Raw genomic sequence first — 19,937 nt, 5'->3', positions numbered from 1 at the left:
GTGGAGCTGCAGCCGGAGCAGAGGCCCAGGGGGTGAGAGAGGCCGTCTGCGGTCCGGGGGTCCCTTGCCCACAGGCTGCTTTCCTTGGTGAAGGGCACTCCTGCCAGCTCTCCTCACGTCCACTGTGGAGGGCTCCCCGATTCATTGGCAGGTCCTGGACAGAGGCAGGCCGCTGCACCGGCCTGGCCATAAACCCCTCCTGTCTGCCCTCCTGGCGTCTCCAGTCTCAGCCAGGACCACCCCGCAAGTGCTGTCCCAAAGCCAAACTGAGCAGGGCATTTCCCTCCTCCCATAGTCAACGGCCCATCAAGTGCTCTTGAGCATACCTGGCACAGAAGCCCATCTCTGCCCCAATCACCAGGCTACTGCTGGGCCTGCAGGGCCAGGTCAACGCACTGCCGTGGATGTCACCTAGGGCCAGCCAGAGGCTCTTCAGCTCCCCCCGCCCAGGGGAACCACCCCCTCCTGCAGACTGGTGTGTATCATCTGGAAGGAGAGGCAACTTGCAGGGCCTGGATGGCCCCTCTACAGGCTGGTGACCATGCCGGTGGGGACCGGACAGTGCCTTTGTGCGCCCACTGTGCCCCGAGCATTTTATGCCCACCTGCTCTGCCCACCCATGGCCCACCCTGGGCCCCCTGCCCATCGGCGGAGACTCCACATGGGCACTCACGCACCATGTCCCCACCCTCGGTGGGGCTGCCCCCCGTGACGGGCAGCCTCCTGACTCCTGGCTGCGTGTGTGGACCCAGGCTGGGCCGTGGAAGGATGGGAGTCCAGGAAGCCACGGGGAACAGAGGACAGAGGGGCCCAGGACAACAGGGCACTTCCAGAGGAGCTCGGGGCCAGGCTTGGCAGGGGGCAGGCCCTCTCCCCACAGCATTTTACGGTCCCTGTGGGCAGATCCTGGCTACCTGGGTACCAGTCCCAGCTAACAGCCTCCCTTCTTGGGCATGAGCGTGTCTGAGCACGAGGAAACGAGTCTCTAGTCCTGGCTGAGTCACGGAGCCCCCCGGCCAGGGGAGTGAGGCCAGGAGCAGGGTCGGCTGTGGGACAACCTCCCGGACACCAGCATGTCTGAGCCGTAGGCTGCTCCACCTCGAGGGCAGGGGTCCAGCCACAGGCCAGCACAGAAGATGGAGTTCTTGTCCCAACGCTGCCACCTTCTAGTTCAAAGCCCTCACGGTGTAACTGGGCCCTCAGTTTGCTAGCCTTCATCTTGGAGGACAGAATGCCTGCTGGCTCGGTAGGACCAGGCGATGTGCTGGGTCAGCTCCATGTACGTCCGTTACAGTGGGGGAGGCTGACGGTTCTGCTATCCGTGTGCCGACACATTTGCAGGTTTCTGCTGAGGTCAGGCCGGCTAGCGGCCTTAGGGGCAGTTGGCAGCAGAGACCTGAGCCCTGGCCTCTGTTGCCTCCTCCCACTTTTCACTGTCAGCCTTGTCCCACCAAAGAGTTAAAAGGCATTAGTTCTACAGTCACTTTTGTTCTTCGGCTGACACAGAGTTTAATTGTTGCAACTTCAAAGTAGGCCAGGGCCAAAACAGAGACTGCAAGGCTCTTGCCCAAAGAACAGAGGGTCCTTGGAATAGAGGATGGGGAGGTCTTGGGTCTGCGAGTCCCCAGCTCTTATCTGGACATTAGGCGTGCCGGCAGCGTTTACCCATCCCCCCGTGAGGACAGGAACGTGAACCTGGGGGCCTTTCTCAGGAAAAGAATTGCCAACGGCAATGAGCTGGTCTCCGGCTCTACATGGGCTCCCACCATGGACACTGCAGGGACAGGCCCCCGAGCTGTCGGACTTGATGGGCTCAACCCGAGGTGTGCACACGCCCAGTGCCCAGCTTGCTCTGCTTCCAGAACCCTGACTGCGCCTCCTGGCCGGGAACCTCAAGGCCTCAAGGCCAGCCCCCTGCTCACACGCAGAGAAGCCCCTTCTGCCGTCACTCTCTCACCCTCACCTTGCCCGTGGAAAAAGCAAGAATATGGGACTGTGACCATTGCCAAGATGGAACCGGCTGTGTGGTGGACCTAGCTTCACCTTGCTCAGTGTCACAGCAAACTTCACCCATGAGAGAGGCCCAGAGCCAGGCCGCAGATCAGGGGATTGCTCCAAAGTGCTGGGGACTGGACCGTGGCCTTCCTCTTGACGAAAGGGGATTTGTGATGAAATGAGGGTGATTTCTGCAGGATCTTTCCCAATTCAGCCACCCCTGGAGCAAGACTTAAGGGCATTGCTAGAAGAAGAACTGCCGAACGAGATGAACCAGGCAGGAATTACGTCACACAGCCGGGCTGAGTGCGGGCGAGGACGGGCATAGGACTGGAGCCAGGTGTCTGGCCCTCGGCGGTGTCTCTTGTGAGTCCAGGTGGGCTGGGCGCCGTCCTAGCTTCTGCTGCCATCGCTCGGCACCTGCCTTGGCAAGCAGCCAGCTAATGTGGATGTGGAGAAAGGTGATGGGGCCTTTTCCCTTCCAGGCTCTTTGCTTTCGAGGGTGTTGGCCTGAACGTAACAGGGCTCCCTCATGGCGGAGTTGGGGCCTCATCTGCACAGCCTTTCATGGGGGCCTCTCCCAGGGAGAGCTCTCGGCCTCCCCGCCTCCCGCAGACCCTCAATCCTGCAGGTGCGGAATGACTTTAGGTGGACAGTGGAGAGCTCTGGGGGGGTGGTTCAGAGTGGAGGGACGGAGGCCTGCAGAAAGGGGAAATAAATCACCACACAACTTATTTCAGTAACGCTATCTGGCCCTGCAGCCCGAATAGCTCCAGAATTGCTGCCGAGGAGGGTTCACCTGTATCGATCCGGGTAGGAGTCCAAGGCTTGTCTTGATCTGCTTCCCACGGTTTACACAAGATCGACAAAGACGCAGTGGTCCACGTGAAGAAGTGGAGAAGGTGCTGCTGGCCAGAACTGTGGAGCGACAGGGGCCAAGGCCCTCGGCTGACCCCTCAGCACCCCCAAGCTTCTGACTGGGACCCGTGTCAGTGTGATCCCCCTCCCTCCCCAAGCACAGCCTCTGATACAGGTTGCGAAGCTCCCTCCACACCAAGTACCCACGGGGAGTCCCTCCCCTCCACCTAAACCCTGCCCAGGATGTCGAAACTGATCTGTGCTGACAAAGTTGGTGAAGATGTCATTTTGTAAGCAGTTGTGTTTTTCCTCTGTCCAACCCAAGCCTGCTCTCTCCAGCTGAAGGTCCAGGATAGGGGCAGTCTGCAAAGACAGAAAAATTTAGGTAATAACTACTCTACTCCAGCCAAGAAAAAACTGTGTCCCCATGCCCTTTTGTGCATGTAGGCAAATACTTCTGTGGGACAAACTCCTGCGTGTGGATGTGTTGAGGACCATGTAACTTTGAAATGTTTAGCAGAGATCGCTAAATCACCCTGAGCAAAGACATTGGATTCTTACTCCACCAATGCTGATGAAGGCGCCTTATCAACCAGACACTGTCATTGTTTTTTAACTTTTTTCCAAAGTGTAGGAGAATGGTGACACTTCATGGTTGGGTTCATTTGAATTTCTGTTGTTAAGGAAGCTAAGCATATTTTCACACATGTATTAAAGACATTTATATTTCTTTTTCTGTGACTTCTGTGTTGATTACTTTTCTCCAAGTTTCCTACTGGATTTTTGTCTTTTTAAAAATTACTTGCAAGAGCTCTTTGATATTATGGAAATTAAAATGTTCTGCATCACATTTGTTAAAGTCTAACCACTTGTCTCCCTTCATACCCACTAGGCTGGCAATCATCACAAACAGAGAGTGTGGGACTTCCCTGGTGGTCCAGTGGTAAAGAATCTGCCTTCCAAGGCAGGGGACGTGGGTTCAATCCCTGGTCAGGGAACTAAGATCCCACATGCCACAGGGCAACTAAGTCCACGCACCACAACTACTGAGCCCGAGCGCCTCAACTAGAGAGCCCACCTGCCGCAAACTACAGAGTCCACGTGCTCTGGAGCCAGCGTGCTGCAACTGGAGAGAAAACCTGCACGCCACAACTAGAGAGAAGTCCATGTGTTGAAATGAAGATTCCACCCATCCATCGCAGCAAAAGATCCCACATGCTGCAACTAAGACCAACGCAGCCAAAATGTAAATAAATAAATAGAGAGATAGTAACCAGTGCTGGCAAGGATGTAGAGGAATGGAACCCTTATACACCGCGGATGGGAAGGTAAAACGGTGCAGCCCCTTTGGGAAACCATCTAGCAGTTCCTCAAAAAGTTAAATACAGAGTTCAGGTAACCCAGTAATTCCACTCTGACCTGTGTACCAAGAGAAATAAAAGCATATGTCCACACAAAAGCCCAAATATGAAAGTTTGTAGCAGCGTTAGTCATAATAGCCAAAAAGTAGTCAAAACCCCCATGTCCACTAATTGGTGAATGGATAGGTGAAACACAGGACACACATGCATGAAGGAAAGTTATTCAGTGATAAAAAGAAATGAAGTAGCAATTCATGCTGTAACGTGGGTGAACCTTGAAAACATACTAAGAGAAAGCCATACACCACAAGACATATACAGTATGATTCCATTTATAGGAAATGTCCAGAATAGGTAAATCTATAGAGAAAGCAGATTCGAGGTTGCCTAGGATTGGAAGGAGGCAGGGAGATTGGGAGGGTATTGGTTCAGCCTTGCTGGGAAAGCTGATTGTGGTTTTGGATGTAAAACTGTGAAGATACTAAAAGCCATTGAATCGCCCATTTAAATGGTTGAATTGTATGGTATGAGAATTATATTTCAGTAAAGTTGTGTAAAAACCACCCTGCCCCTGCAGTGCGCCCCATGCGTCCCACCTGCCCTCTGGCCGCACCCCTTAAGGCAGCCGGGGTAAGAAGCACCAGCCAGCCTCTCCTGGAACCCCGGTTCCCACCATCAGGGGCAGAATGAGATGCTTCATTCGGGGCAATAGCTTCTGGAACAGTCAGTATCTGCCATTGCCGATGACCCCAAAGCAGCTGGGGTGAGCCGGCTGCGGGGGATGGAGGGGAGCGGGGCCGTGCCCAGAGGGCCCAGGGGCTGTCTCCCCTCCGTACTCTGTCAGTCAGTGGAGGCCTGAGGACCAGCCCAGGACTCAGTCCCGTGGGTCCACAGCCATCGCAGCGTCAGCACCCCGCCCCGCCCTTGAAATTTTCCCGGACCAGCTGGGTGGACCCCAGCCTACTCCCAGGGAGAGATGTGGGCTGTCTCTACTTCTGTTGAGAGAGGCCTCAGCCCAGGCCACAGTTTTCAAACGATTCATGGGGCCAAGAGGGGAAATGGACTCGCTTCTGGACATATTATATGCTCATATCTTTGGCTCCCTTTGAGCCGAGACAAGTGAGGAAATTGTCTTTTTCTTTCGGATCTTAAAAGCAGCCGCACAGCACAGGGAGATCAGCTCGGTGCTTTGTGACCATATAGAGGGGTGGGATAGGGAGGGTGGGAGGGAGGGAGACGCAAGAGGGAAGAGATATGGGGACACATGTATATGTATAACTGATTCACTTTGTTATAAAGCAGAAACTAACACACCATTGTAAAGCAATTATACTCCAATAAAGATGTTAAAAAAATTAAAATAAAAAAAAAGAGCTTTTCCCATAAAAGGGAACTTAACCCTTTGGCAAATATCTTCCAAATAACATATTGTGTTCCCATTTACCTGTCGACTTTGGGGGGCGAGAGCATGTGTGAGTGTGTGCTGTACAAAATGTGTGGCCGGATTGATGCTTCTGCTCCATCTGGCTTCTGTGTTTTCTACAAGCTCAGAAATGGCTCCTGATTTCCAGCCCAGGACTCTGTCTCTCACATTTGACCCTCCAGCCGGTGACTCTCAGGTCTCATAGGCCCTGTCTGGAGTTTACTTACGGATCTCAGGTAGGAGCCTCCTTGGGCTGATGTGTATTTTTAATATCCTGGAAAGAAAAGTAGTGATTTCCCAACTTCTGAGTTCTTGGGAGCCCCTCTCTGTGGCCGAGCCAGGCCCCAAAAGCAGAGCGGGATGGAGTCCCGACCGTCCGGGCAGCCTGCCTGGGACAAGGCTGGAGATGGGGAGGAATGGCTGGCGGGCCAAGGGGGATCTGCCCTCTGTTCATCCCACAGAGGCTCATCACGCCTGAGTCTGCTGCCAGCCTTCGGCTTCGTGTCCTCGGCACCACCCCTGGCCTCCCGACCTGAGGGCCTCTGGCCCCAGGTCCCCTGAGCCTGGCTGTCTGGTGTCTCTAAGACACCAAAGAGGGGCCACATGACAAGACACTGATGGAAACAGCCCTGGAGGTGACTTCACTTCCAGCTGCCCATCCAAAGCACAGAAATTTAGAAAGTCAGGAGCCAAGGGACAGGAGCTGGGACTCAGCACTTGGGGCAGATGCTGGGGGCTCCTGGCGAGCCTGTGGACTTCTGAGGGCAGAGGGTCCCCTGACAGAGGGGCTGGTCACCTGGGCAGCATCAGTGGGGCAGGGCTTACGTCACAAAGGGGCCAGAGGTGACCACTGGCAGGGAGGACAGCTGAGGGCAGACGTACCCTGACGCCAACAGACACCCTGAGCAGGCACATGGCTGTGAACTGAGCGCACCAGAGACAAGCGGCCGCAGGCAGGAGCCACCGAGCTCGGGTCCTGAGGAAGGAGAGAGACCGCCTGCGGCCGGCGGCCAGCGCAGGGCTCGGCCGCAGCATCGTGGAAAGCAGCTTGGTGCTCAGGTGGGTCCCAGGTTTAGCCGTGCTGGATGGGAGACGGCCCAGGGCAACCGTCCCGTGTGTCTGGGCAACTGCTCCAGAGGCCACGGAGCGGGTCTGAACCGCTCCAATCCCACGCGTGTCACATCAATGCTGCCATCGCGCGGAGGCCGGGCAGGAGCGGGTAGGTTACCACGGGCCAGGCCGGCGGGCGGAGGGGACCCGGCGTCCTCACGCATCAGCCTCCCCACAGGCCCGTCTCTGGGAGGCACACGGGAAGGTCTCCTCTCGCGGCCTGGGTTTGGTTGGCGATTCCTGGCAGAGGGCATGTGGGTCAGAGCGGTGTCCTGGGTGGCAACCGAGCGAAGACCCCAGGAGTGTTCAGGGCTGGGTGTCTGTATCTAGAGCCTGACGGACACCAGGCATCTCTTGGTTTGGCCATCACGTCCTCTGTTCCGCTTGGACACTCTGTCCCCACTTCTCTGCGGCGAACACAACCCACCGACCCTGCTTTGTCTCGAGGGGCCGCTCCTTGTCTGCACCTGACACATTAACCACTGCCTCTGCCCCGTGAGCCAAATCCTGGTGACCTTCTGTGGCAGAAGGGGTTCCTCTAAAGCAACTGCACTTTACAAGCCGTGATCCCTCCTACGCGGGGGTGAGACTGAGGCAGGGCAGCCCTGGTCTGAAGCAGACACGCAGCCCCGTGGCCGTTTCCTCCTGTGTAAAGGGTTTCGCAGCCCCACGGGGCTCTGATGATGAAAGGCCACCCAGCACGTGCAGTGCCTACCACAGGGCCCAACCCAGCCAGCAGGGACAGGCGTGTGTGTGTGTACACGTGTGTGTGCATCCCTCCCACACGTGAGTGCACAGAGGTGTGTGTCCTTCCAGAAAGGAAGCATCCAAGATGGGAAAATGGACTGAATTGCACATTTCGCAGGCAGCCTCTTTTTTAGGCAGGCGATGTTAACCGCTGTTCTCCCCTCTCCGCCTGCAGCAGAGCTAGGAGGGGCCGGGTGCAGAGGCAGCAGGGCCCGGCCAGCCTTGCGAGGACAGGAGGGGCTCGGCCGCGCCCCTGGGCTGAGGTACCATGGCCAGGCTCCGCCCCGGCCTGCTGCTCCTAATGGCCACGGTGGCCCTCGCGTCCAGAGGCGTCCAGGCCTGGGGTTCATCGAAGGTGGTGAGGAAATTCCAAGACGTCCCCGAATCCTACGTATACGTGGAGCAGGCACTGTGGTTCGCCATGAAGGAGTACAACGAGGCCAGCAAGGACGAGTACACCTTCAAGGTGTTGCAGATTCTGAAGTCCCAGGAGCAGGTTGGTGGCTTTCACTCCCCGTTCTCTGTCCCCACACTCACATTTGTGGCAGGGCTGTCGTCCGTGGAGAGCGGCTGAGAGACACCTGAGCCAAAATTTATGAACTTTATTTTAGGGGTTTTTGGAAGAAAGTTAATTAAACTTCCTCCTTTATCATTCTGGGGTAAAACATAATATATCCATTCAAATAACTTAAACTTAGTTCTAGTCACATCAGAAAACACAGGTAAGAGTCCAGAAGGGCTCCTGAAGGGGTCAAGTTTGGGACAGTTTGAGCTGATATCATCAACCTAAGTGGCTACAGGGATGGATTATAACACATTTAACAAGTGAACAAACTCCACATCCAGCTTTCACTGTAAAAAGCAACCAGGGCAGAAGGGAAGGCTCTTTTTTTACAGAAAAATGCCTACTTAGAGATGTGAAAGAATATGAAACTAGAAAATCACCTTTTGCAACCACCATGGTGATAAGTAACTCAGGCCGAAGATCAGCGATGAATCCTCCACCTGGTGTGGGGGGAGGGGGGAGGGGAGGAGGAGGGAGGGGGTGGACCGCTATAGGGGTTGCTTGTTAATTAATTACAACCAGGACACATGGGACAAATTGACACCGTGTACCTCTGATGTGACATCACTGCAAGGACACAGCGTTGCCTATATACGGTGTTCCTGCTCCAAAGGCCTGAGGGTGATCTTGAGGGACAATTAGACGAGTCCATATTATGCGGCATTCTCTAAGACCGCTTAAAAATATCAGTGCTGGGCTTCCCTAGTGGTGGCACAGTGGTTGAGAGTCCGCCTGCCGATGCAGGGGACACGGGGTCGTGCCCCGGTCCGGGAAGATCCCACATGCCGCGGAGCGGCTGGGCCCGTGAGCCATGGCCGCTGAGCCTGCGCGTCCGGAGCCTGTGTTCCGCAGCGGGAGAGGCCACAACAGTGAGAGGCCCGCGTACCGGGAAAAAAAAAAAAAATCAGTGCTGTGAAAGACGGGGAAGAAGAAGGAAACAGTTCTCATTAAAGGAGGCTTAAGAAACATGACGTTAAATGCGAGATGTGATCCTGTATTGTCTCTTGGATTTAAAATTATACTGTAAAGGATGTTCTTAGGGCAGTTGGAGGGTTTTGAACACGGACCATGTCTAAGATGAGTGCATTGAACCAGCGCTGTGTTTCCTGAGAAAGAGGGTTGTCCTGAGGTTTATGCAGGAGCCCGAGATGGGAGGTGGAGGGGTGAGCAATGAGAGGGGTCGGCAGAGGGTGAGGGGGCCCCACTGGGCCCGGGTTACATGTGACGCCGGCCTGACCTACACCTCTGCCCCTCTTCCTCCTCCACTCGCCCCATCTGCCCTCTAACCTGCACTGCCCACCCTCCAGCCACCGTCAACCTGCCTCCGTTTCCTGTTTCCTTATGTGGGCAGAAGTTTCACTCAGCGTCTGGATCCCCTAAGAGGCCGGGACCCCTGGCTCCTGGCCACCTGCACAGGCTGAGGGCCCCGGGCTCCTGCTGGTTCTCCGTGTGGCCCCAGTTGTGTGGTTTGTGTTTTCAGGCAACGACACCTGGTCCAGGATGTGCGTCCCCAATGGGTGGCTGAAGTAAGACCTCATGGATGTCAATGCCCCAGGGGGCTCAGATGTGGTACCTGTTCTTAGTGAAGTTCCCATCTTTCCCAGGATGAGTCCACTTTCTTGGATGTTTTCATCTGTGCTCTCCATTTACAGAAATAGGTATAGATGGTTCTGCTTTAAAGGCAGGTATTTAACAATAAAATAAACCAAAGACCCACATAGCTCAAGACTAACGAATCATTTCATAGTGTTTGCTACTTCTTTTCACGAATGTACATTTTGTGTGTGTGTGGTTTTCTTTTTTTGTTTTTATTTTAACCGAATAGCACCAATTATTAAAAAGGGCATTATTTCTACACTATACCACAGTGTCACCCCTGCCAAGCATGAGGTAGTTCTGCAGATGTAGGACTCTTTTCTATTCTATTTTTTTTAAATTTTATTTTATTTATTATTTTATACAGCAGGTTCTTATTAGTCATCAATTTTATACACATCAGTGTATACATGTCAATCCCAATCTCCCAATTCATCACACCACGGCTCCCACCCCCCGCTGCTTTCCCCCCTTGGTGTCCATACGTTTGTTCTTTACATCTGTGTCTCAATTTCTTCCCTGCAAACCAGTTCATCTGTACCATTTTTCTAGGTTCCACATATATGTGTTAGTATACAATATTTGTTTTTCTCTTTCTGACTTACTTCACTCTGTATGACAGTCTCTAGATCCATCCATGTCTCTACCCAATTTCGTTCCTTTTTATGGCTGAGTAATATTCCATTGTGTATATGTACCACATCTTCTTTATCCATTCATCTGTCAGTGGGCATTTAGGTTGCTTCCATGACCTGGCTATTGTAAATACTGCTGCAATGAACATTGGGGTGCATGTGTCTGTTTTTTTGTTTTTTTGTTTTTGCGGTACGGGGGCCTCTCACTGTTGTGGCCTCTCCCATTGCAGAGCACAGGCTCCGGACGCACAGGCTCAGCAGCCATGGCTCACGGGCCCAGCCGCTCCGTGGCATGTGGGATCTTCCCAGACCAGGGCACGAACCTGTGTCCCCTGCATCGGCAGGCGGACTCTCAACCACTGTGCCACCAGGGAAGCGCAACATGTGTCTTTTTGAATTATGGTTTTCTCTGGGTATATGCCCAGAAGTGGGATTGCTGGGTCATAGGGTAATTCTATTTTTAGTTTTCTAAGGAACCTCCATACTGTTCTCCATAGTGACTGTATCAATTTACATTCCCACCAATGGTGCAAGAGGGTTCCCTTTTCTCCACACTCTCTCCAGCGTTTGTTATTTGTAGATTTTCTGATGATGCCCATTCTAACTTGTGTGAGGTGATAACCTCATTGTAGTTTTGATTTGCATTTCTCTAATGATTAGTGATGTTGAGCAGCTTTTCATGTGCATCTTGACCATCTGTATGTCTTCTTTGGAGAAATGTCTATTTAGGCTTTCTGCCCATTTTTGGATTGGGTTGTTTTGTTAATATTGAGCTGCATGAGCTGTTTATATATTTTGGAGATTAATCCTTTGTCTATTGATTCGTTTGCAAATATTTTTTCCCATTCTGAGGACTGTCTTTTCGTCTTGCTTATGGTTTCCTTTGTTGTGCAAAAGCTTTTAAGTTTCATTAGGTCTCATTTGTTTATTTTTGTTTTTATTTCCGTTACTCTAGGAGGTGGATCAAAAAAGATCTTGCCGTGATTTATGTCAAAGAGTGTTCTTCCTATGTCTTCCTCTAAGAGTTTTATAGTGTCCAGTCTTACATTTAGGTCTCTAATCCATTTTGAGTTTATTTTTGTGTATGGTGTTAGGGAGTGTTCTAATTTCATTTCTTACACGTAGCTGTCCAGTTTTCCCAGCACCACTTATTGAAGAGACTGTCCTTTCTCCATTGTATACCCTTGCCTCCTTTGTCATATATTAGTTGATCATAGGTGCGTGGGTTTATCTCTGTGCTTTCTATCTTGTTCCACTGATCTATATTTCTGTTTTAGTGCCAGTACCATATTGTCTTGATTACTGTAGCTTTGTAGTATAGTCTGAAGTCAGGGAGTCTGATTCCTCCAGCTCCGTTTTTTTTCCCTCAAGACTGCTTTGGTTATTCGGGATCTTTTGTGTCTCCATACAAATTTTAAGACTTTTTGTTCAGTTCTGTAAAAAATGCCATTGGTAATTTGATAGGGATTGCATTGAATCTGTAGACTGCTTTGGGTAGTATAGTCATTTTCACAATATTGATTCTTCCAATCCAAGAACATGGTATATCTCTCCATCTGTTGGTATCATCTTTAATTTCTTTCATCAGTGTCTTATAGTTTTCTGCATACAGGCCTTTTGTCTCCCTAGGTAGGTTTATTCCTAGGTATTTTATTCTTTTTGCTGCAGTGATAAATGGGAGTGTTTCCTTAATTTCTCTTTCAGATTTTTCATCATTAGTGTATAGGAATGCAAGAGATTTCTGTGCATTAATTTTGTATCCTGCAACTTTACCAAATTCATTGGTTAGCTCTAGCAGTTTTCTGGTTGCATCTTTAGGATTCTCTATGTATAGTATCGTGTCATCTGCAAACAGTGACAGTTTTACTTCTTCTTTTCCAAATTGTATTCCTTTTATTTCTTTTTCTTCTCTGATTGCCATGGCTAGGACTTCCAAGCCTATGTTGAATAATAGTGGTGAGAGTGGACATCCTTCTCTTGTTCCTGATCTTAGATGAAATGCTTTCAGTTTTCCACCATTGAGGATGATGTTTGCTGTGGGTTTGTCATATATGGCCTTTATTATGTTGAGGTAGGTTCCCTCTATGCCTACTTTCTGGAGAGTTTTTATCATAAATCGATGTTGAATTTTGTCAAAAGCTTTTTCTACATCTATTGAGATGACCAAATGGTTTTTATTCTTCAATTTGTTAATATGGTGTATCGCATTGATTGATTTGTGTATATTGAAGAATCCTCGCATCTCTGGGATAAATCCCACTTGATCATGGTGTTTGATCCTTTTAATGTGTTGTTGGATTCTGTTTGCTAGTATTTTGTTGAGGATTTTTGCATCTATATTCATCAGTGATATTGGTCTGTAATTTTCTTTTTTTTGTAGTATCTTTGTCTGGTTTTGGTATCAGGGTGACGGTGGTCTCATAGAATGAGTTTGGAAGTGTTCCTTCTTGTGCAATTTTTTAGAAGAGTTTGAGAAGGATGGGTGTTAGCTCTTCTCTAAATGTTTGATAGAATTCACTTGTGAAGCCACCTGGTCCTGGGCTTTTGTTTGTTGGAAGATTTTTAATCACAGTTTCAATTTCATTACTTGTGATTTGCCTGTTCATATTTTCTATTTCTTGCTGGTTCAGTCTTGGAAGGTTATACCTTTCTTGGAATTTTTCCATTTCTTCCAGGTTGTCCATTTTATTGGCATAGAGTTGCTTGTAGTAGTCTCTTAGGATCCTTTGTATTTCTACAGTGTCTGTTGTAACTTCTCCTTTTTCATTTCTAATTTTATTGATTTGAGTCTTCTCCCTCTTTTTCTTGATGAGTCTGGCTAATGGTTTATCAATTTTGTCTCTCTTCTCAAAGAACAAGCTTTTAGTTTTATTGATATTTGTTATCATTTTCTTTGTTTCTATTTCATTTATTTCTGCTCTGATCTTTATGATTTCTTTCCTTCTGCTAACTTTGGGTTTTGTTTGTTCTTTTTTCTCTAGTTTCTTTAGGTGTAAGGTTAGATGGTTTATTTGAGATTTTTCTTGTTTCTTGAGGTGGGCTTGTATAGCTATAAACTTCCCTCTTAGAACTGCTTTTGCTGCATCCCATAGGTTTTGGATCATCGTGTTTTCATTGTCATATGTCTCTAGGTATTTTTTGATTTCCTCTTTGATTTCTTCAGTGATCTCTTGGTTATTTAGTAACGTCTTGTTTAGCTTCCATGTGTTTTGTTTTTTCCTTTGATTTCTAATCTCATAGCATTTTGGTCAGAAAAGATGCTTGATATTATTTCAGTTTTTTAAAATTTACTGAGGCTTGATTTGTGACCCAAGATGTGATCTTTCCTGGAGAATGTTTTGTGCGCACTTGAGAAGAAAGTGTAATCTGTTTTTTATTGGATGGAATGTCCTATAAATATCAATCAAATCTACCTGGTCTATTGTGTCATTTAAAGCTTGTGTTTCCTTAGTAATTTTCTGTTTGGATGATCTGTCCATTGGTGTAAATGAGGTGCTAAAGTCCCCCACTGTTACTGTGTTACTGTCGATTTCCCTTTTTATAGCTGTTAGCAGTTGCCTTATGTATTGAGGTGCTCCTATGTTGGGTGCATATATATGTATAATTGTTTTATCTTCTTCTTGGATTGATCCCTTGATCATTAGGTAGTATCTTTCCTTGTCTCCTTTAACATTCTTTATTTTAAAGTCTATTTTACCTGATATGAGTATTGCTACTCCAGCTTTCTTTTGATTTCCATTTGCAAGGAATATCTTTTTCTATCCCCTCACTTTCAGTCTGTATGTGTCCCTAGGTCTGAAGTGGGTCTCTTGTAGACAGCAAATATATGGGTATTGTTTTTGTATCCATTCAGCAAGCCTGTGTCTTTTGGTTGGAGCATTTAATCCATTCACATTTAAGGTAATTATCGATATGTATGTTCCTATTACCATTTTCTTAATTGTTTTGTGTTTGTTTTTGTAGGTCATTTTCTTCTCTTGTGTTTCCCACTTAGAGAAGTTCCTTTAGCATTTCTTGTAGAGCTGGTTTGGTGGTGCTGAATTCTCTTATCTTTTGCTTGTCTGTAAAGCGTTTGATTTCTCCATTGAATCTGAATGAGATCCTTGCCAGGTAGAGTAATCTTGGTTGTAGGTTCTTCCCTTTCATCACTTTAAGTATATCATGCCACCCTCTTCTGGCTTGTAGAATTTCTGCTGAGAAATCAGCTGTTAAGCTTATGGGAATTCCCTTGTATGTTATTTGTCATTTTTCCCTTGCTGCTTTCAATAATTTTTCTTTAATTTTTGCCAGTTTGATTACTATGTATCTCAGTGTGTTTCTCCTTGGGTTTATCCTGTACAGGACTCTCTGCACTTCCTGGACTTGGGTAGCTATTTCCTTTCCCATGTTAGGGAAGTTTTCAACTATAATCTCTTCAAATATTTTCTCGGGTCCTTTCTCTCTCTCTTCTCCTTCTGGGACCCCTATAATGTGAATGTTATTGTGTTTAATGTTGTCCCAGAGGTCTCTTAGGCTGTCTTCATTTCTTTTCATTCTTTTTTCTTTATTCTGTTCTGCAGCAGTGAATTCCACCATTCTGTCTTCCAGGTCACTTATTCATTCTTCTGCCTCTGTTATTCTGCTATTGATTCCTTCTAGTCTATTTTTCATTTAAGTTATTGTATTGTTCATCTCCATTTGTTTGTTCTTCAATTCTTCTAGGTCTTTGTTAAGCATTTCTTGCATCTTCTCAATCTTTGCCTCCATTATTTTTCTGAGGTCCTGGATCATCTTCACTATCATTATTCTGAATTCTTTTTCTGGAAGATTGCCTATCTCCACTTCATTTAGTTGTTTTTCTGGGATTTTATCTTGTTCCTTCATCTGGTACATAGCTCTCTGCCTTTTCATCTTGTCTATCTTTCTGTGAATGTGGTTTTTGTTCCACAGGCTGCAGGACTGTAGTTCTTGCTTCTGCTGTCTTCCCTCTGGTGGATGAGGCTATCTAAGAGGCTTGTGCAAGTTTCCTGATGGGAGGGAGTGGTCAGGAATGTACATTTTATTTCTTAGTTGACTGTCAGCTCAAATGCAGGTAAGGTTGCAAAAGAATCAGGTAGAAACAGGTTCCAAAAGAGGCTAGAACAGAAGTGTTTAAAACTCCTTGGCATTCCAGCTACAAACTGCTGGAAAACATATTGAAGAAAGGGGGTAAGGAAGAATGCACCACCCTCCAAACAAAAATAACTCCTAATGAAAGCGAACAGAAAAATGCTGGGTGAAAATTCGGATAAAAATAACATATGCCCATGTGCTATAGAAAGAAAACTGCTCTATTCCATTGGATGATTTAAGTTAAAAGTGCAAAGATCTTTATCAGCAGTGGCCACTAACAGCCTGAAGTCAAATCTAGCCCACTTGTCATATTTGTACATCCTGTGAGCTACAAATGATTATAAGAAACAAAAGAAGGAGACTATTTTGTGACATATGAAAATTACTTTACATTGAAACTTCAGTGTCCATAAACACAATTTTGTTAAGACACAGCCGCACATACTTTTTGAGGGTCCTCTGGGCTGTATTTGTGCTGCAAAGCCTGGAATATTTCCTCTCTGGCCCTTGAAGAAAAAGCATGTGGCCGCCTGCTCCAGTTCATAGCTGGCTGGGGTTCTGCTGCCGATTTCACACACGGCAAAGACTGGTAGGAAAGACCGCCAATGGCAGCCTGGAGCCATGTTTACTTTGTGCTAGATCCAGTGGCTTTCTGTATGCGCACTCAGGTTTTCAAGTTCACATAGGAGGAAACAGGCACAGAGAGGTTTAGTAACTTTCCCAGGGTCACACAGCTACTAAGTAGAAGAGCCAAGATTTAAACCCAGGCTGCCTGCTCTTAATCCACCCATGCTACTGCCTCTGAGTGATGCTGGATGGGATGAAGGTGATGGGACATTGCAGCCAGCCAGGAGGGGACGGTGTCACAGGAGGCTAGGAGAGCCAGAGAGGCCTGGCCATGAAAGGAGTGAGGGGCTGCCTCCGAAGCTGGATCCCCATCTGCCTCCCTTTCCTGGGCAGTTGGGGGTCAAGACGGGGCTGGTGGTCAGTCAGTGGTTGTTGAGTCTGATTTGGGAAAATCTGTTTTCTTGATAATTTTCACTTGGAAATATAACTCAAAGCTAAAGCACTCCTTCTCAACTGAGCATGGATTTTGCTCCACAGGGCATTTTGGGCAATGCCCAGAGATGTTTCTGGTCATCACAACTGAAGGGGCTGCTACTGAGGTTGGGGGGGTGGAGGCCAGGGATGTGGGTCACCACCCTCCGGGCACAGCATGGCTCCCCATGGCCAAGAAGGACCCAGCTCCAAATGCCAACAGCGCTGAGGCAGAGAAACTTAATATCCAGTCATGAAAAATGTGCTAGGGGTACATTTGGAAGTAGTTGAAGTAAAAAGTGAAAGTGACCACTGATTTCTTGCATCCCCCATGGACTCGTCAATCCTGGGGGCACCCCACAAGTGTCCTTTCAGATACTTAGATGCATAACTGAAAAATTTTAAGTATACTTTATGTTCATGAAACTGTACTTAGAATTCTGCCTACACCCATTTTGTTTAATGCCCAGGTGACTTTTCTAGAACTTCCAAAATGTTTACTGTATTTTCCAAATTATCTCTTATTCTTCTGGGCTCAGTTATGGTGTTTAACTAACTTGGTCATTCTCATTCACATGTTGTCTCCCTGACGTCTTGTAAACTTTGTTTTCCTGTTCGTTCTTTAATCATGAGAGTGGACATTTGCCATTGTTCATCTGCATTTCCCTGTGAGACCCTTCTTGAGTACAGCGCTGACTGGAGTTCTGCATGAGGAGGGGAGGGGAGGGGAGGGGAGATGCCCAGAAAGTCAGGGATTTGGGAGGGTATATGACGTGGAATAAGGCAAGGATGACTAAAAATACCAAAACTTTAAAGGGAATCTATACACTCTCAGTGGATTTTGATAAAAATGCTCTTTATTTCTAGAGCTCCAATGGGCAAACCATTAGTTTTCCCAGGAAAAATGGCCTTTAGGGAATAGTTTTCTTGCTTTATTTTGGTGACAGTTGTCATTACTTTAAAATTAAATACCATAATGAGAGTGACTGAGAAACAGAGAGAGAGAGAGAGAGAGAGAGAGAGAACAAGGTAAGAACCACCTCCACGTTACCCCAAAACTCTGGCCAAAAAAAAAAAAAAAAAAAACTGTAGGAGGGAAGGAGGTGAGAAGACATCTTTTGCCCGAAGCAGTCAGTGACATGTTTGTTTATCAGAAATGACAATTGATACCACATATTCTTTTATGATCTCTAACTTTAAATTACTCATGGACAGGTCACAGATAGTTTGGATTACCTTCTTGAAGTCAAAATTGCCCGGACAATGTGCAAGAAAGCTTCAGGGGGAAATGAAAACTGCTTAGTACAACGGGATCCCAAAATGCAGAAGGTAGGTGCTAAGATAGAGTTCAACAGCCTTGGATCGTCTTGCTCAAAATCACCTGTTACCCTCCAAGGATTCCTCCCAGTCTCTGCCCTTGCATGGATCATGGAACTCCTAGAGATTCCCCATTTCTGACCTACTATAGATTCGAGCTTATCTGTTTTCTTTATTTATTGAGACTTAGAAAGGAAGAAAGGGTAACCACCTGAGCTCCGTGGAAAATAAATTTTAAAACCTGATACTGTTTTAAATAGTAAGAGGCCCTATTCACTTAAGGTAGAAAGTTTAGAAATTTTCCGAAGTATTAAGTAGCTTAAAATCAACTATAGAAGAAAAAAACAATCAACTAAAAATACCTTTATGGAAAGTTTACTGCTGTCAACTTAGTTTTATACATCCTAGTTTCTTCTATATTTTACATTTGTATTTTTGTGTAGTGGGGATCACACTGTACACTGTTCCACAGTTTAGATTTTTATTTAATAATAAAATCTAAGGATTTCCAAAACCGTAAAGTTATTTGAGGGCATTATGTAATGAAACTATTTGACTTCGTTTAATGGTGTTTCCACATATTATTTAGTCACCCCCTGAGAATTTATTATTTAAGTTTTTCTGATTTTTAGCTATTATGAACAGTGCCATAATGAATATTCTTCTTTATTTCTGTTTGTGTGTATATCTGATTGTTGTTGCCTTGTGGGCAGAGTTCCAAGAAGTTGAATTCCTTGTCCAATATTTTTTCACCTCTTAAAGATTTTTAATATGTTAATACAGTGCTAAAGTACCCTCTCTGGTTGACTTTAATAATTGGGTTTTCAATCCCTTTATTTTGCGATTGTTTCCTGTCTACCCTGGCGATCACAAGTTAAGCAATTAGTTAACCCTCTGGTAAGCGTACTACCTGCCCTCCCTGCCCTCCCTGCCCTCCCTGCCCTCCCTGCCATTGCCAGGAACCAGCTCCACCCATCCTGATGCCCCTCCAGCCTGGACACCCCGCTGACCTGGCCTCAGTTCCTCCGTGGTCTGTCTGGGTTACTAGTCACTTGGTCCTATTTCCCCCTCAACTTGACCCCTCAGTCTGTGTATCTTATGCAACTTCACTTCTACTGGGTGTTGCCATAAAGAGCTATTTGTACTTTATATTTTTCTTCTAACTGAATAAAGATTTTAGGTGAGAGGAGGGACACAGTGATCTCATCCACACCAGGAGCCTGGAGCCCCGCTCCCTCTGCAGGCCCTGTGTCTCCTCCCAGCTCCCCAGCTGCAAGCTTTCCCTGGTGGAATCTGGCCAGACTCTGACACCGCTTTCCAAGGCATGCAGGACCCTGGCTATTCTTGTGGTGCTGTATACCCTGGGAAGGACCCGCTGGGCCCTCCACACCGCGTGGGGTCTCCATGGGCCGCAGGAAGCTGGCGTGTCTGGAGAAGGGCCAGAGCTGGACACTAGGATTTCTTGAGGATAATTGGTCCTGGGCTCCAACTCTTGCCCACCTGGAGCAAATGGAGCCACAACCGTGATGGCTTCAGCTCTCAGGGAGGTGAACCGATGGGGGTCCATCCCAGTCATGAGGCTGGCTGCTCTGCCATTGGGCCAACAGCTTGGGGATCTGTAGAGGCGTGGCTGGCTCAGGCCTTTTGTCTCTCTTGAAGCCAAATCCTGGCACCTGGAAATAGGAACTTCTGGGGCTTTTTGACTTTTGTTTTTTGCAATTTTTCTTACAAGCTGGTTATTGTTTTTGTCTCTTTTAGATGTTTCATTGCACCTTTATTGTGGCATCCAAACCCTGGAACTTTGAACTCAATATGCTGAAGAAAGAATGTCAGCCTGTCTAATGGTCTTCTAGCGCATTCTGCTGCTCTCATGAGCATTTAAAGAAGCAAAGACACTCCCAAAACATTTAAATAACACATCTGACCTATTGACTTCATTTTGTAGCCTTCTTGCTTTTTTGTGCATTCTTCAAGCGTGGAGGCTGAGAATGTGGTTCCAGGCTGTGTAGTGTCTTCTGCTTGGTCAACTCATTTACCAGCAGGGGCAGTCTGCTCCCAATGAATGGAACAGAACACGAACCTGTTTCCGTATTTCACCAAACTCTGGGCACAAGTTACTTTTCGCTGACAGTGTGGAACTAATAGGAAGACCCACCCCTCCACTGCTTCAGGCTGGTGGGTAGTTTCCGCAAGGCTCTGAA

The 19,937-nt window shown here is 47.6% G+C and overlaps 1 protein-coding gene across 1 annotated transcript; it reads left to right on the top strand.

Moving 5' to 3' along the window:
• The first annotated feature begins 7,762 nt into the window (after window positions 1–7,762).
• On the top strand, window positions 7,763–19,578 carry CST8 (cystatin 8). The gene is made up of 3 exons (XM_060123589.1): window positions 7,763–7,990; window positions 17,635–17,748; window positions 19,495–19,578. Exons 1-3 carry the CDS (start codon window positions 7,763–7,765, stop codon window positions 19,576–19,578), a joined length of 426 nt encoding a protein of 141 aa, XP_059979572.1.
• The last annotated feature ends 359 nt before the right edge of the window (window positions 19,579–19,937 follow it).

Source organism: Lagenorhynchus albirostris, chromosome 15, assembly GCF_949774975.1.
Source record: "Lagenorhynchus albirostris chromosome 15, mLagAlb1.1, whole genome shotgun sequence".
In the NCBI taxonomy this organism is placed as follows: Eukaryota; Metazoa; Chordata; class Mammalia; order Artiodactyla; family Delphinidae; genus Lagenorhynchus; species Lagenorhynchus albirostris.
Note: the sequence above shows the minus strand (reverse complement) of the source record. Positions and strands in the feature narration are given on the sequence as shown.